The 18,858-nt window shown below is 41.8% G+C and overlaps 1 protein-coding gene across 3 annotated transcripts in view; it reads right to left on the reverse strand.

Annotated features, from left to right (window-relative positions):
• Positions 1-60: 60 nt before the first annotated feature.
• LOC129824824 (ectonucleotide pyrophosphatase/phosphodiesterase family member 1-like) overlaps positions 61-18,858 on the reverse strand; it is a 132,753-nt gene continuing 113,955 nt past the window's right edge. For all 3 annotated transcript variants that reach the window (XM_055884329.1, XM_055884327.1, XM_055884328.1), the window contains exons 17-25: positions 16,205-16,292; positions 15,565-15,749; positions 15,285-15,324; positions 15,043-15,197; positions 13,187-13,322; positions 12,864-12,938; positions 1,957-2,089; positions 1,625-1,769; positions 61-1,041 (exon numbers count right to left, since the gene is read on the reverse strand). In XM_055884329.1, the coding sequence (XP_055740304.1) occupies positions 889-1,041; positions 1,625-1,769; positions 1,957-2,089; positions 12,864-12,938; positions 13,187-13,322; positions 15,043-15,197; positions 15,285-15,324; positions 15,565-15,749; positions 16,205-16,292 (1,110 nt within the window). In that variant the 3' untranslated portion in view covers positions 61-888. The remainder of the gene's footprint in view (positions 1,042-1,624; positions 1,770-1,956; positions 2,090-12,863; positions 12,939-13,186; positions 13,323-15,042; positions 15,198-15,284; positions 15,325-15,564; positions 15,750-16,204; positions 16,293-18,858) is intronic.

Raw genomic sequence — 18,858 nt, forward strand, 5'->3', positions numbered from 1 at the left:
CATTCTTTTGGTAATACTTTCAGTTACTGTCATGGCACAAAGCACATTCACAAACACTAGTCCTATCAATAATTTAATCCCAGTTGCCGACGTCAAACTTTCACAACCTTACATTTACAGTTACAGAGCAATAAAAAAACATCAATATTAACAAAAACTATAATCAAGTCAAACATACAATGACAACATTTGGCAAGTGCGAGCATAAACATTTTCTGTTATTTGTTCTCGTAGAACAAACACTTTTTACTTGTCACTAAATTCTCATTTTGGCGTAAATGCCATGTCTTTCAGCCAACTCCCCAAATCACATCTCAAGAGTAAAAAATAATGGCAGTGTTTCAGTCCTTCTGCAAATGGCCGATACTAACGTTTCCATTCCAGAACGTCTCAGATTTCCTGAACATGTCCCAGCTATTATAATCACTTTGTCATATAAAATCCTATGGCATGAAAAGGTGTTTTCTAAGATTGTTCCCCTCTCTTTTCCCTGGGATGATCAAGTGGTGTTTGGGATTCAGCAGAGCAGTACATGACGTTTTGGTACAATGTTCTGGTAAAGTCCAAACTGACAAAGGTCTATTATATTAGACTGATAACATGGCTTCTTTTTCCCCCCCACACAAAGTCTTTATGTATGTTTAATGTTGCTGGTTTGAAATTTGAGGGATCGAAGGCCAAATGACTTTCAGGCGGTTTCTGACTTAAAACAGAACTCTACTCATTTTTATGCACTTAAAAAGAAGGATTACACCTTTTTGTTTCATGGAATCCAGAACTACACGTTTACCCCAAAATGTTTTACCTTCATATTTGTGTAATAAGTCCCAATAATAAAATGACAGTACCAATAGTACCAAAGCCCTCCTGACGTGACTTCATGGGATCTTAGAAAGTCTGTAAAAATGTCTTGAGCTGTAGTGTTTCCTCCACTGATATCCTGTCGTGGTAGAAGCTGAGTCCAGTAAGGAGCTCTACGTCTCGGACCCGGGCAGCGTGGAACTGGGCCCACTCCTGAACCCACTGGAAGTCTGAGCCATTCTGAGGAGACAGGGAGAGGAGGGCTTATTCACTGTAACAATGTTCATAGATTATAAGCATCTTTGCAAACATCACCTCCAGAACTAGGTCAAATACACATATACCTTCAAATACCTTAACATAATTGAGGTGCACTTGATTAAGTTCGGAATTTGCACTTCTGGGACCATTTCATTGGTTGCATTGTACAGGACAAACTGAATGAAGTGGTATTTAAAAGTATTTTACATTTGCAACCGCTGTGAAATGGCTAGCTAATTAGCGGTGCACACTAGTAGCATTTCAACCGATGAGTCATTCGCTCCGAGACCCTAAAGTAGTCCTTGCCCTTGCTCTGCAAGGACCGCTGCTTTTTTGCCGCTGTATGTTTAACATTGCTTCATGGGAGGCAGTTGTCAATGTGTTCAGAGGGTCCCTGGTTCAAGCCCAGGTTGGGGCGAGGAAAGGGACAGAAGCAACACTGTTAAACATACAGCCTCTATTTGACCCGGTTCTGATCACATTAGATTTCCTCAAAAGGATTCCAGGTGACCCTACAGGAAACAATAAGAGGACAGCTAGACAGACAGCCGATGTGACTCACAGCACAGGTCTCAGTGTGGTCAGGTCTATGGGGGAGGATGAAGGATGTGGTCTCAAGACGACCCTGGCAGTCAGCAGGGGAGAAGGACGAGTTCCCACAGCTGGTCAAGATCACATAGAAGTGAGTGGGGATGGGAGCCTCGTGTCTGCAGGATGGAGAGAGATATGATTAGAGAGGCGAATAGGCCATGGTCAATACTGTGTTATAGCATTGTATCCCCTGCTAAATGAGTTAAATGTCAAATCTGAAATAAATAAATGTAATAGATTACAACTGCAAATTTAAAAAAAAAAACACACCCACAAAGAAAGTCATGGTTGATGAGCACTTACAGTGTGCTAACCGTGGGAGCATCAAAGTGTCCATCGTAGTGCTGGTCAAAGATAGGTCCACTGACAACATTGACCCCGTTCAGCTGCTGGGAATATCTCACCAGGAGGACATCATGGAAGTACATCCAAACATCTGAAAATATATGATCACATTTGTGAAGCCACGGATTTACAAGCCATATCGGACTGTCTGAGTAACTCAGTAATGTATTCAGGGCCTGTATTCACAAAATGTCTTCGAGTAGGAGTGCTGATCTAGAATAGGTTTTCCCTTTTAGATCATAATGAATGTGAATAAATGGACAGGGGGATCTGCACTCCAACTCTGAGATGCTACAGGTTAGCATTTTTGTTGTTCTGGAGGCAGCTCTGCAGAGTGGTCACTAGAGCCACAAAGTCGGAAAATCTAACCCCACTGCTAACCTGAATGCCTAACCCTAATCTTAAATTAAGACCAAAAAGCAAATTTTTGTTGTCATGAATTTTTACAATAGCCAATTTTGACTGCAGGGGAAATCTCAGGGGAAATCGCTCAGTTTTGCCTCCAGACAAAATACTTTTTACAATAAAAGTGAATCTGCATTACAATCCCAGATCTGTGTTGACTTCCACCATCTGCCACCAGAGCGCAGTGTCTGTAAAGTTATCAACAGAGTGCCTCTTCTTGGAGGCCAATTTATGGGGGAAATAAAGGTAATCATATATCATACTTAATAAACCACCTTTAATGATGGATTTGATTTCTCGGTGTCCACGGGCATCATTCAACAACACAACATCCAACACTCTCACTTTGATCACTATGGAATCCAGAGGGTGGCATCGTATTAAACAATCCTAACCACTAACATGTGATTAAAACTCTGTGCCTGCGTCCCAAATGGCACACGATCCCCTGCGTGGTGCACTACTTTTGACCAGAGCCCTATGGAAGCGGATCAAAAGTAATGCACTATAAAAGGGAATATAGTGCCATTTTTGGACGCAAGCCTGTGGTAATCTCAATTTCATGTCAACCAGAAGCACACACTTTCCCCTCTAGTAAGCAACACATTGATGGTTTATGATGCATTAGCCACAAGTTGTTACAGGGAATGTAACGTCGCAACAACCTCAGGCACTCACAATCGGCGTTACATGCCAAAGCGCAGAGTACAAAAAGGAGGGGGATTTTGAACATACATCTCCCTTACGTTACAACAACATAGCAAGAACGTACTGTTGTCGAGACAGTTACACCGCATGGTAATTGAAGAATACAACACTAAAGAGAGTTTTTAGGGAATGGGCTGGGTTTTTAATCGTGACCTCTATCTGGCAAATAGTGTCGAAGCAACCTACTGCACTACTGTCCCCTAAACACAATGTAACAAGAGATCCTATGTCTACTGAATCAATGGCTCACTATGAACGCGGTCAGATTACGATCACAATTCACTGGGAAGCGTTTACGTAGAGACCAATCGGAGAACTCAATTGGGCTAGAAATAAGCCTCGAACACTGATCCTAAATCTACGGCTGGTTGGTAAGATTTTAAAATGTTCACTAGGGAGTCGGAGGATTCAGCAGATTCCTGCTATTCAACTAGAACCTCAGAGTGTAGTAAATATTGTAGGATGTCACAGGAAATGGATACTTTGTGATTAGAACAGGGCCTGGAATGTTGAGTTGAGTGAAAATTCGTACTTAATTGGCCGAGGCTAGTTCGAAATAGAATAGAACGTTCCATCCCTTAAGAGTACGCCTAATAGTAAGAGTAACTCTATTAGAAATGAGGTGGCAGCCTTGGATGATTGCTCCTATACATTTATTAGTTATTCACGGTTTTAAGTGTTTATGAATTTTATGAAGCGTTTGATTTAGGAAGCCGATTAAGAATAGATTACTTTGATCTAGACATTTTGGACTTTGAGGGTAAATGATTTCCTTCCTTGATACCCTCGTGCGCCTCGACTCAGGGTCCTTGTTGATTTATTTTGTATACAAAGCCCACAGACAAGAACGGTACCCTACTGTACATGCCTCTAGTACGCACCCCACATTTCTGAAGAAGGGATTACCGTACACACAATTTCTAAGACCGAAGTGCCTTTGTACTGGTGAAACAGACTTTGAAAGTGAGGCTATGAAACTGTATAGAGCGTTTGAAGCAAGCCACTCTCAGTAGAGTACGTACCACTGATGAGACCTCATCCAGAAGGGATAAAAAACAAAAAACATTCACGTTTCCTCACCGTTACATATTCTCCTTTGAGTTATGACATCAAGGTAGTGATTAAGAAACATTGGAATGTGCTCATGGCTGATCCTGCATACCAAACAAAAAATGTTTTCACTCTACAGGGCCAGGAATGTCAAGGACTTCATTGTTTGGGCTGACACTCATGTTCCCCCGAAAATAAATGATGGAAGACTGTAACTGGTATACATTGCCTCTTATTTGTGTTCGATACCCCCATCTAGTGGTGTCTCTAGCTCCCTACTCGTAAAATCCTGTCTGATTTATTCTGAGGAAATATTCACATGGTATATGTAAAAGCAATAATTGAGGATTTCTCTGTCCTCTTTTGTATATCATTTAGATTATGCATTCTACTGTACTAGGTATAGTTAGCTAACACACTTTAGTACATCGCACTGTAAATGTACATTTTACCTTATTTTAGCGCCCCAAAAACGTAATACTTCCAGGTCAACAGTAATATGAATACCATTGTAAAGCATAGTTTCTCCCCTTTCCAGCAAAATCTATGACGAGACATTCATGCTGACCGTCTCTGCATGATTGAAGGAGGCAAAAACAAGCAAAACCTTTCGTATCACGAGAAATCTACTGCGTGATAAGGAAAGGGGGAGATAAGTTGTGTGGGGGAAATTGCTTTTTTCACCCGATCTGTCCAACTTATCACCTCTAAAATGTAAATAAAACACTATAAAGAGTTTATATAATGTGTCATTACATACATATTTGAAGGTTTGTGTCAAATTTGAAATTGGGTTTTTAGGGCGGCGCTAAAGTTATCTTCAGAAGTAAACAGCGGCTGTCACGGCTTTTGAGAGTCATGATTGCTTGCAGGAAGGGGAAGACCATCCTCCTCAGTGAAATTTCATTTTAAAATAGTGAAACATTAAAAAAAAGTTATCCTTTTTAGATAAAACTATACTAAATATATTCATAGGTCACCAAATAATTGGTTAAAATACACTGTTTTGCAATGAAGGTCTACAGTAACTTCAACAGCACTGTCTGAGCTAGCACCATGGTGTAGCCGGAGGACAGCTTGCTTCCATCCTCCTCTGGCTACGTTGATTTCAATACAAAAAACCTATTGTATTGGGATTGTGCCACAGAGCATTATGTGTTAAGAACCCCTTTCATTATCTGGGGTACACGGAAAGGTGCGAATTAAAAGCGAAGGTAGACCTTTGCCTGAGATCAGTTTCATGAAGGATGAAAAGGTGAGGGCGTTCAATACCAACTGGTATCAAACGTTTAGCTGGTTAACAGAGAGCCTATCATCAAGTTGCCTGTATTTGCACGTTAAGATTCTTTACATGCTGAACATCTTTTCTGGGATGTTGAAAACAATTCCGAATGACAGCTTCCATCGCATCATCCATTTAAAAAAAAAGTTAGATTAAAAGAGAGAGGTTGACGCAGCGTATTTTTCCCCCGCGTGCGCTCAAGTAGGCTTTCCACTTTCCTCCGGTATTTCTTTTGCGAAAATAACAGAATCACTCCGGACAGACACCAGCAAAAACTCATGACAAATGTTGCAGCAGCCTAGGCCATACCTAAACATTAGAAATCTGACATGCTGTATGGGATGAAAACGAGACAATTTTTCCAACTGATCAACTGTAGACTACTAATAAGAGCAGCTGCATACAGCCTATGCGCCCAGTCCGTCTGGTCAAGGTAACTAATTGGTCATTTATAGTCCATTTTGTGTGTCAGGAGAAAATGTGAATGTGATCAAATGTTGATTATATTCAAAATTGGGTTGGCAAGGCTGCCTATGATTCATTTTGGATTAAAAACGTAATCAACATAAGTGATGACAGATGTGAGTAAATGTTTTATAAGGCCTACAGTTGTATAGGCCTGCATGATGCAAACATGCATAACGCAAGCTCAGCCCTGTGAGTTCTATTGTCTATCAGTTGTTGTCTATGTGTCTGGGTTAAGGAAATCCCCCTCCTTATCTAGTCTAAATATAATTTATATGAACAAATATAAGGTAGGTGCAGTTTGAATGGGTTCTTCCCCCTAGGGAAAGGAGTTTTTTCCCAGGAGTTTAAAACCATATGACCTGATTAGCAAAAACTGGTCCCGTCATAGCCCATATAAAACCTTTTTACAACTGATTAATCATGTCATACCTTATAGGGTTCAGAGTTTTCCTAGTTAGGTTAACATAAGGGAAAACTCCAGGCCCCAGGAGGTAAAAATGTCCCCACTGCTCTGGGACCTATGGTGCCACCAGTCTGCTTTCAGTTGACAGTTAGGTATGTGAGGTATGTGAATGATCAGGGCTACTTTGATGTGTGTGTCAAGTGGGCGACATGCGCAGTCTGTGTTTGACTTTATGAATTTTGAGATGCCGGAGTTTAACTTCATAGAGAAACTCATGCCCAAACCTACGACAGCACAGCTGTAATGGAATGTATCTGCTATTTGTAGTTACAGGCAAGTCCCCTCATGTTCCATGATTTAAGAGGTGATGACCACTCCACTCCACTACCATTGTCAACTTTCTCCTGACATGAACTGAAGCAACGTCTCATGTACCTTCTCATCCACTGGCACATTGAATGTTTCCTCTCCAAGCACTGTGAGTAGACCTGTCCATTTTCTCTCATTACTATATGTAGAGTAAATCACATACACACTCACATTATTACACATAAATGATTTTACTCCTTGCTTGGACTAACTCATTCTTAGCTATTTTGTCGAACTGTGTAGTGTCTTGTGAACACCTCAACTCACGCCTCATACCCTCATTCAATCACTGCTGTGATCCCTTTCCAACACTGTAAGTAGCCTTCTCATTCCCCATAATATTGTACTATAAATGTCTTTATTAAATGTTTTAGGTTAAAATACATTTTTCTTTGATTTTTGAAACACTTTGTGTGTTCCGCGCCTATACCGTGGGTCTCCCATCCTCCTCAATTTGTCAAGTCACCAGCCTCCACAGATTCAGATGTAGAATTGACTAGGTATCCCACCTTACCCTGTTCCTGTCCCTTTCTTGTTTTTAATCTGTGAGAGAAGCGCTACACCTGGTGGTGAGAGGCTGTACGACACAGAATGAGTAGCAATATGGGTGCTGTATGTTACGTCATGACACGTCACCATTTAACGTACAGTGTCAGAGGGGTCAGTTTTTTTCTACTTTTCTCCAATACTATTCGGGGCATTACCATGTCAATCAACACTTGAATAGAAACGTAGTTCACGCCCCAGATTTTTGATGCCGCTACAGTCCCATTCGTTTTAATTGCAGCCTCGTTTGAATGCCGCGGTTACGCAAATTTGCACGGAATGGGGTTGGTCAACAGTACTGATTTATAGATTTTCTGATGCATTTTCTTGCTTGATCATGTGATATGCAATTATTCTTGAAAAAGAAGCCAGGGGCCTGCCTCGTTTATCGATCAGGCACAAATCTGTGCGTAAACTATGAGTGTGTTCATTATCAACGCAACGTGTGAAATTGATCAATTGATCAATTTCCATGCAACATATCAAATCAAAGTTTATTTGTCACACGCGCCGAATACAACAGGTACCTTACAGTGAAATGCTTACTTACAGGCTCTAACCAATAGTGCAAAAAAGGTATTAGGTGAACAATAGGTAGGTAAAGAAATAAAACAACAGTAAAAAGACAGGCTATATAAAGTAGCGAGGCTACATACAGACACTGGTTAGTCAAGATGATTGAGGTAGTATGTACATGTAGATATGGTTAAAGTGACTATGCATATATTATGAACAGAGAGTAGCAGTAGCGTAAAAGAGGGGTTGGCGGGTGTCGGGACACAATACAGATAGCCCGGTTAGCCAACGTGCAGGAGCACTGGTTGGTCGGCCCAATTGAGGTAGTATGTACATGAATGTATCGTTAAAGTGACTATGCATATATGATAAACAGAGTAGCAGCAGCGCAAAAAAGAGGGGTTGGGGGTGGCACACAATGCAAATAGTCCGGGTAGCCATTTGATTAGCTGTTCAGGAGTCTTATGGCTTGGGGGTAAAAACTGTTGAGAAGCCTTTTTTGTCCTCGACTTGGCACTCCAGTACCGCTTGCCATGCGGTAGTAGAGAGAACAGTCTATGACTGGGGAGGCTGGGGTCTTAGACAATTTTAAGGGCCTTCCTCTGAAATTGTCTGTAATTGTCATTACTACGAATAAATAAAATAAAAATTGTCCGATTAAATCGTTATCGTTTTTTTGGGGTCTTCCAATAAATCGGTATCGGCGTTGAAAAATCATAATCGGTCGACCTCTACCCTTTGTAGTGCCTTGCGGTCAGAGGCCGAGCAATTGCCGTACCAGGCAGTGATGCAACCAGTCAGGATGCTCTCGATGTTGCAGCTGTAGAACCTTTTGAGGATCTCAGGACCCATGCCAAATCTTTTTAGTTTCCTGTGGGGGAATATGCTTTGTCGTGCCCTCTTCACGACTGTCTTGGTGTGTTTGGACCATTCTAGTTTGTTGTTGATGTGGACACCAAGGAACTTGAAGCGCTCAACCTGCTCCACTACAGCCCCGTCGATGAGAATGGAGGCGTGCTCGGTCCTCCTTTTCCTGTAGTCCACAATCATCTCCTTAGTCTTGGTTACATTGAGGGATAGGTTGTTATTCTGGCACCATAAAGGCTGTCTCGTCGTTGTCGGTGATCAGGCCTACCACTGTTGTGTTGACAGGCTATCTAGATCATACAATTTGACCACATCGGTGCATTTGTTACGATAATAATCCACATTAAGTACAATAATTTGTTAAATTAGTGTGAAAGTGAAACCTTTATTGAAATACTAAAAACAGACAGATAATGGAAGATTTGGCAAACGCTGCACTTTGCAGAGAGTGCGTGTTTAGAGATAGGCGGGATTTTTTGGTGTAGAAAGAACAGACGGCTCATCAGATATAATTTCCCAAAACCAATTTTATAGGATTTTTGGGAGGATTTGAGACCTACTTTAAAAAGGCAAACACATGATTCAGATGTGCATCCAAGTGCTATCCACCCTAGGGTTTTTGGCAAAGGGCACTTTTCAACAGGAGCTTGCCGATTGGCATTTTGCAGCCCTTTGGATGCAATCATCAGCAAAACTAACAGTAACATATAAAATGTTCATACACCATCACACAACAGGTTGAAGTCAAGAGGGGTTTCTTTGCCATGATGCCATCAATGGGTTCCCAAATACGAACGGAGGCATAGACGGCCCCCCCACGTCGCCATAAAACAACCACCCCAAAACTATTTCAACTATGTGAACAGAAAGGGCTTCCACTCTTAATGTTCAGGTGATAGGTCATGTGAAGCGCAAAAGACGCTGCTGAATATGGTGGCAAGGTGGCCAGGTGGAACGCACTACTCGTTCATTCTGCAGAACAGCAATGTTGGCCTATAAGCCTACAGGAGGGGGCCGTTGAGGATGGATAGCTTATTGGTGAGTGTTGCCTACTCATTTAAAGTATATTTGCGATTGCTAAAGCAACTTGAATTGTCCTAATGGTCCTCTCTATGTTTTTATTTTTACTGGTCAAGGCACAACTGAGCAAATAAAACCTTTTGGTTGTACTCAATCTCTGACACTAGCACCTCTATTTCAGTCTCAATTATTATTATTATTTTTTATGGTTTTGCAATTGTATTTCATGGTATGGCATTGTATATTCCACACAGGCTTTCAAGGGAAGATTGACCATATATGGCTAATTAGAGGCATTTTGAAATGCAAATAGCCGAGGTCTTGCACGAGCACTGAGACCAATTGGTATTTCTCAATCTCCTAACGGCGTGCGTAAAAAAAGAATTAGATTAGATTGTAGATTGTTTGATTAACCACACCTTTTCTATGTGTACCAACATTCCAAATTCCATTCATAAGTATTATTTAAGAATAGTTTCTATGCAATATTGATAAATGAGGCCTCAAGTACGTGTGCCGACGATTTACACTGATCATGGCCTGAAGCCGAAATGTTTGTGTTTGTTGTCACATTTCATTATGCACTAGGGTTTTTTTGGGGCACCATGATGTTTTAATAAACATCTTTATTTTGCATTCAAATCTCAGTTTTGGATTTATTCCTGTTTTCAACAGCGTGAAGGTCACCATCTATTCCATTGGCTTTCCCTCCATAAATGGCCGAAAGTAACACACGTGGAGAGCGCACAGCAGAAAACAGACAACTTCTAAAACCCCCTGAATCACATCATTGCAGTTTACTTCCCAAAACAGGGGGTTAGGATGCATGCACAGCAGAGGATACTGGTGGTAGGAGCTATAAAACTGTAACGGCATGAATAGAAAAGTACCAAACATATGTTTGACTCCGTTCCATCATTCCATTCCAGCCATTACAATGAGCCCATCCTCCTATAGCTCCTTCCACCAGCCTCCGCTGATGCACAGGATAAGGAGTGGATTTCACTTAGACTCAAAGAGCTGATTAAAAAGCAGACAGAAAGCCTTCAGTGAAAAAGACTTGCCCTACAGCACACTGAGGTGCAAAACCCAGAGACTTCAAAGCAGCAACATTCTACCACACCAAAATCCCCAAAGAACAAGAGGGAGATCCCAGCCACATGGTACCATCAAATTAAATCCCTGACCAGCACTAAAAAGACAATCTCCATCTGGTTCAACCCAGACAACCATTTTGTCATTGCCAATGCTATATAAATGACAAGTTTTCATCGGTCACCACATCATTACTGCCACTAAACCTGTCAGACCTACCTGCATTCTTGCCAGCTATGCCACTCCCTACTGTTGAACAACAGGAAATGCACAGGAGACTACTCTCCGTTTCCAACCAGAAAAGCCACAGGTCCAGATTCATCAAGAAATTTGTAGTTGAAATATCCATCCACCCTGACAGTCATCTTCAACACCTCCCTGTGTGAAGGATTAGTTCCACATCAATGGAAAGAGGCAATAGTGGACCCCTTGTCGAAAAGCAATCTACTGAGCCTTGTCCAGCTACGGCCCCTCTCACTCATGCCTCTTCTGGCAAAAATGTGTGAAGGTTTTGTTGCTGAATGGGCAACACAGGATACCCAAAAGAACCATCTCCAACCAACAGTTTGGCTGCCTCAAGGGATGCTCAACCACCCAGTGCCTTGTAAGCATTGCAGACTAGCTGCAGAACAGCACACACCAGAGGCACTTCCAGCACATGGGTCCTGACAGACTAAAACAAGGTCTTTGATCTTGTGGATCCCACCATTGCAATTATCTGTCAGACCAGAGATCATGCCAGGGATTTTGTAACTTCCATTCCGTCCGTAGCCAAGTGACAAAATACCATGAGACTCTATCCTGGGCCCGAGAACTCTCCTATGGCCTCCCCTAGGGCACACTACTTGGTCCAATTGTATTCGTGGCTCACGTCAATGGTGCATCAGATGATACGCTATCCAACTCCTGGGCCTTTGTGGATGACCTGAACCTCATCGAATCAAGACACATACAGTTGAAGTCGGAAGTTTACATACACTTAGGTTGGAGCCGTTAAAACTCGTTTTTCCAAACACTCAACAAATTTCAGGTTAACAAACTATAGTTTTGGCAAGTCGGTTAGGACATCTACTTTGTGCATGACACAAGTAATTTTTCCAACAATTGTTCACAGACAGATTATTTCACTGTATCACAATTCCAGTGGGTCAGAAGTTTACATACACTAAGTTGACTGTGCGTTTAAACAGCTTGGAAAATTCCAGAAAATGATGTCATGGCTTTAGAAGCTTCTGACAGGCTAATTAATATCATTTGAGTCAATTATAGGTGTACCTGTGGATGTATTTCAAGGCCTACCTTCAAACTCAGTGCCTCTTTTCTTGACATCATGGGAAAATCAAAAGAAATCAGCCAAGACCTCAGAAAATAAATTGTAGACCTCCACAAGTCTGGAGGTCTACAATTTTGGGAGTCCTTGGGAGTAATTTCCAAATGCCTGAAGGTACGACGTTCAGCTGTACAAACAATAGTATGCAAGTATAAACACCATGGGACCTCGGAGCCATCATTACCGCTCAGGAAGGAGATGTGTTCTGTCTCCTAGAGATGAACGTACTTTGGTGCGAAAAGTGTAAATCAATCCCAGAACAACAGCAAAGGACCTTGTGAAGATGCTGGAGGAAACAGGTACAAAAGTATCTATATCCACAGTAAAACGAGTCCTATATGAACATAACCTGAAAGGCCGCTCAGCAAGGAAGAAGCCACCGCTCCAAAACCGCCATAAAGAAGCCAGACTATGGTTTGCAACTGCATATGGGGACAAAGATTGTACTTTTTGGAGAAATGTCCTCTGGTCTGATGAAACAAGTTTAATGCTAGCTAGCAACTTACCTTGGCTCCTTGCTGCACTCGCATAACAGGTGGTCAGCCTGCCACGCAGTCTCCTCGTGGAGTGCAATGTAATCGGCCATAACCAGCGTCCAAAAATGCTGATTACCGATTGTTATGAAAACTTGAAAATCGGACCTAATTAAAATCAGTCAACCTCTAATACATACATCCCTTATGTGGAAAGTTATTTCCCGAAGCTTCATCTCCATAAGAAAACAAAAATACCCTATTGAGTGTTTGAGCTATTGCATAGCACTGGAGACTTTTCTGTCTCTTTGCCAGCTAGCCTGACCTGCTCACCTTTAAAGGCAGGATACATGGGCACCATGTTGCTGGTAAGTAATGACTCTGCCTCTGTTCCATTGGCACCCAGATCTGCATATAGAAACATTAACATAAAATCTCTAACTTAAATAAACAGATAAACACAGACACTTTAAAAACGTCAATTGATTTTAATTATCAACTGGTCTTTAAACATTTTATGGGACATTCCTGATCAAGCATTGGCAGCTGCTGCACAGCTGGCTACGCATGTACACTAATGTGGTACAGGCATTTAGCAAAGGGTGTGGGGGTGGTGATAGGGGTGTAACAAACAAAACATTTCCTTATGTACTTACTGAGTGGATGCAGCAGGCCGTAGGACAGGGCAGGGTTATCCCTGTATCTGACACAGTTCTGACTAGAGAGCGGTGCCACACGGACGTCTGTACGGACACATGCCTCCGCTACTGGACTCAGTGGCTGGACATTGTTCTGATAGGAGAGACGGGGAGAGAGAGACATAGTGGCTCTAACACAAACTCTTTCTATTTCTGCTTAATGATTCCAGTTCTTGAGATCATGTACAAGTTGTGTGGACTTGGTTTCTTTCGTCACCGCCTTTTTGCCCTATACAAGGTGTCGAAAGTATTCTACAGGGATCCTGGCCCATGTTGACTCCAATGCTTCTCCCAGTTGTGTCAAGTTGGCTGGATGTCCTTTGGGTTGTGGACCATTGTTGATATACACGGGAAACCGTTGAGCGTGAATAACCCAGTAGCGTTGCAGTTCTTGACACAAACCAGTGCGCCTGGCACCTAATACCATACCATATTTTGTCTTGCCCATTCACCATCTGAATGGCACAGATACAAAATCCATGTCTATGGTCTAAAGTTTTAAAAATCTTTCTTTAACCTGTCTCCTCCGCATCATCTACACGGATTGAAGTGGATTTAACAAGTGACATTAATAAGGGTTTATAGCTTATACCTCAGTCTATGCCATGGAACGAGCAGGTGTTCTTAAAACCTCTAAAAGTACTAAGATAACATATTGAATTGTTTTAGGATGGTCATAAAATGGATAATTTAGCTATTTGATTTAGAATTTTAGGAACCTTTTAGGTATCAAAACAATACCTATCGCCCATGGAAACGCATTTAATAACACATTCATAAATGCCAAAAAAAGACAAGTCAAAACAAATCCTAAGGAATAAGGTTTTGAAGTGTCTGTCCTATATCTTCCCTCTGTTTGTCTACCTTCACAAGAGTCCCGTGACATTTGTGGGGGTTGTAGAGCGAAACGGAGAACACCATCGTGTTCGCGAGTCTCCCATTTCCATAGAGTAGTCTTAACAGCTTGTAGATCATTCGGACGCTACAGACGTTTTCTTGAGAAGACGGATTTTCAGGGTGTCTCATGGTCTAATACACACCGCTGTAGCTCGGCCATCTTCCACCGTAGATGTGGAAGGCCGACGTTGGCAGATGCAGTGGATTGAGACGTAGCCCATGCAAAAATCTCTCTAGCTTATACTGATGGATTTATGGAGATTTTTATTATTATGCTACTTATGGTGTGTCAATAGACTTAAGGATTCGTGTTTTATATACTCAGCGTATGATACTGTTTTTCTGCTTGCTTAGTTAAAAAATAAAAACATACATCATGTAGTTGTTTCCTTCCTTTTACTAGCTTTTAAACAGAAAGTAAATGGAATAAAAGGAGGATGGTGCGAAAGCCTGAGACAGTTAAAGGAAAATATATACCATAGAGAGACGTCCTCTCTCCGTTAAAACCAGCTCTCTCAGTACTGATTTATGGTGAGGTTCTCGCCACATAATGAGTAACACGAGATGCTGTGAAAGCCAGCACGAGTGGAGAAGATCTACAGCCAGCTAGCAGGGTCTGGGCGGCAGCTCAGCACTTCACACACAGCTTTACAACCTCTTTCATGTCCTGGCTAAAACACTAACAAGAGAGCAGCAAATACAGCCAATGGCATCTCCAACACGACACGCTATCTATCTTTAGACATAAAAGAAAGTGTAATGGTTCAGAACTTCCCTCGCATGATGGGAAACATTTGTTAAGATTCTAAAGACTCGCATTAGCGCCCCAGAGCTAATACCTTGGGTTTAGTTTAGCAGGCTAACACACACCTTGGTATGAACACCGGGTCGCTCACACAAGAAGAAAAACGACTCACCAGTGGGTTAATTGTATAGGCGACCCATAAGGGCATGAGAATATCTTTGCTGTAACCGTTGGCGTAGTCGGCGTGGTGAAGGACGCAGTAGTCTGCATTCTCCTGGAGAACCCGAGGGATTCCATATGGTAGGTGAAGGGCCTTGGCTCCGGAATCTGAGGGAGGGCTTGATTAAAAATGAAATCTATGACAAAATAGATCCATGATTACGCTATTGAAAATATACATCGGTGTGTACTCACTGGAATTAGCCTTGATGAGTTGCCTATTCATAGTCTTCTCCTGAAACAGGCATTTTCAGCATGTTAGTGGGTCTCCTGTGTTTCAATTAGTCAACTTCTGTCCTTCTAATGAGTGCTGCTGGGTTATCAAATCATACAAAGTGAGGATAAATATGATTCATACTGAGGATTTGGAGCATTAATGACAGGACAGGCCCTCTGACCCCTCCCATCCCAGCCCTGCTCCATTAGGGAGGATGTGAGTTTGATTACCACCCCCGACTGTACTCCCTGGTCGTACCGCTGCTCTGGTGCGGGCCCTGCAGCTGCAGCCCAGATTGTCAGAGGGGGCGGGGTCACTCGCCTCACAGGTGGAGTCAGAGGAGAGCTCAGCTGGGTACACAGGGAGGTGGGGAGGGTTCTTCAGCAGGTGGTTCAGACTCCCGTGGGTCCCGTTGTTAGGAGCAGGGGGAATGTCCAACAAATCTGACAGGCAGAGAGAGAAAGAGGGAGGAAAAAGAGATTAGACTTGAAAAGGTATTTTCTCTAACTTAGTTAAGCTAACTGTACATAACAGCTGTGTGTCTTGCAGAGGGCAGGTGCAGTGTTGGGACTATGGACTATGCACTCGCGCCTACTGAACTGGTACATCCTCTTCGAAACTTATCACAATGTTGAAAAATAGAAAAGTGGACTCCGAGTTCTGCATAAAAGTTGTTGAAATTACGTCATAATGAGTGTAAAACGAGATTGGCTGCTGGAATGTTTTAACTTTAGAAAAGCAATCCTTTCTTAGCCTCGTTACCAGTATGTTTAGATATTGTTCCACTCCATTGGCAAGAGAAGAAACAGACTGGCACCCAGGCTAATCTTTTCTAGTTATGCAACAGGACATTGCCCCCTGCTCCCATGTTAAACGGTCCATTGACTAACAGGCTTACCACACAGGAGGTTGTAGACTTCAATGTTTTCAAAAGGTGCAACGTTAGTCTTGTATTTCAGCCCTGGTCCATAACCGATGAAAATGGTCTAAAAAATACATAAACAAAATGAACGCACTTTCACAAGAATAATTTACACATGCTATTCATAACAGTGGAGTAAACATGTGTAATGTATATAGTGAAAAAAAACTAACGCTGAACCAAATAACCACAATTGAACCTTTTGCATGTGCTACATTTTTGTTTCCGCCTAAATAATTTATGAGATAGCCATAAACAATAACTGGTAATGTTGCATAGTCTGAAACTCATCCTTCTGGATTAAAAAAAACACAAGCTCAAATAAATAGTCCAAATGTTATGAAAATTAGATTTTTTCCCTATTCAACAAAAGTGGGGCAATAGAGCTTGAATTGCCTTAAAGTCTTTCTAAATATAGTAAAAATCTAATTATAAACAAGTAACTAAGATTTCACATTGCTTATAATAAATATGATCATACTTAGTAACAGTGCAATATTGGGACTATTTAATGTAACCGACAGCTAGTTTTCTCCTAAACATCCACTGAGGAGCTCAGAGACGCCATTGAAATGTGGTCAGACTTGTTACACCTTCAGCTTTATGCACAAAGTGATTTCGTCTCTTGGTAACCTAGACAAAATGGTCTTCTTTCAATTCTATGTGAGAGCAAAATTGCAAGATTGTTATAATACTGTAATTGCATCAAATGGTTGTTTTATGCAACATAATAAGGGGTTGTTAGAACACTCATATGTGTGTGTTCTACTGAAAGTGGGCCTCTGGAAGATTTAACACTGACAGTGGATTTACGATGGATTGGTGATAAAGACGGCATTGCATAGCATGATTAGTGTCTGTATGCCTGACTGGAAGGTACCAGGGAGAGATGGCTCGGGGCCAGACCCTTGTCTCTACACAATGAGGACAGAATTTACAGCAGATACTGTTTGCTGTGAATTATTAGTAACCTTGTGACCCATTCCATACATCTGTTGTTTGTCATGTAAACTGAAGGGGGTGTGTCTTTGCTATAAAAGGCCATGGTAACTTTTGTCGTTGGGCTCTCACCGAATGAAGCAAAATCAGTTAAAAAAAAAATTTGCAAATGTATAAAAAAACATTTACTAAGTACTTTTGTTGAAGCACATTTGGCAGCGATTACAGCCTTCAGTCTATACTAAATATATTTATAAGTCACCAAATAATTTATTAAAATATAGAAGACCATTGCAAAACAGTGTAACTTCAACAACACTGTCTGGGCTAGCACCATGGTTTAGACGGAGGAGAGCTAGCTTCCGTCCTCTTCTGGCTACATTGACTTCAATACAAAACCTAGGAGGCTCGTAGGCCTCACCCCCTTCCATAGACATACATGGTAATTATAACCACTTCCGGAGGACGTCCTCCAACCAATCAAAGCTTTTGCAATATGAACTGACATGTTTTCCATTCAATCATAGAATTAGGATCAGAGAACGAGTGAATGTGTTGTGTTGGGATTGTGTCACAGAGCATTATGTGTTATTTGTTGAGAAGCTTGGTGACATTGCTGGACAGAGATTAAGAGTGAAGAGTGATAGTTGAGCATTTTGGGGATATTATTGTTCTTTATGTGTCCAGTTAGTGCAATTATTTAAAGGTTTATTTTATTTAACTAGGCAAGTCAGTTAAGAACAAATTCTAATTTACAAATGTGTCTTGCTAACTTCAGTAGCTAGCTAGCTATCAGCTCAAGTGTGCAGTTTTCTCCACCAGAGTGGCCAATGCTGCCGAAAATGTTGCAAACTTTTTGTTAAAGAACCCTTTTCATTCCCTGGAGTGTACGGAAAAGGTGTGAATTAAAAGTGAGGGTCGACCTCTGCCTGAGATCAGTATCATTAAGGATGAAAAGGTGAGGGCGTTCATTTCCAACTGGTATCAAAAGTATAGCTGGTTAACAGGGAGCCTTTCATTAAGCCGCCTGTATTGCTGGCCTTGCCTGCTTTTAGGAAAGTCTGCGCCTTGGTCGAAAGGTGGGTACAGTGACCTGAAGAACATCGACCGTTAAGCAAACGGCAGAACAAAAGAAGGGAGCATATAAATGCCCACATCCGATTCAAACTGCATCGACGACGAAGGTCTGCGGGTTTAAACTGCACAACACAACAAGACGCATAAGACGCAGCAATGTTTTGAAGCGGTTTATCAACGTAGTGTCCAGAGCATGGAGGCGCTACCAGGAGACAGGCCAGTACATCAGGAGACGTGGAGGAGGCCGTAGGAGGGCAACAACCCAGCAGCAGGACCGCTACCTCCGCCTTTGTGCAAGGAGGAGCACTGCCAGAGCCCTGCAAAATGACCTCAACAATACAACCCAAACGGGAACAAAACATACTGTTTAAAGTGATGGTATTGGCTTATTTTGAAAAAGATTTTCTAAGGCTGGAAACATATACAGACAAATCATAAAAACAAACTAGGAGATGCCAGGGAGAAATCGAGTAAAACCTAACATAATAAAAATGTCTCTGGCACGACAACACAACCCAAATGGGAGGACATTGTACTGTTATAGGTGATGGTATTTCATTGGGCTTATTTTGGGAGAGACTCGCTAGTAGGAGAAATCTAAACATGGGAAAATA

This window comes from Salvelinus fontinalis, chromosome 27 (assembly GCF_029448725.1).
Source record: "Salvelinus fontinalis isolate EN_2023a chromosome 27, ASM2944872v1, whole genome shotgun sequence".
NCBI classification, from domain to species: domain Eukaryota; kingdom Metazoa; phylum Chordata; class Actinopteri; order Salmoniformes; family Salmonidae; genus Salvelinus; species Salvelinus fontinalis.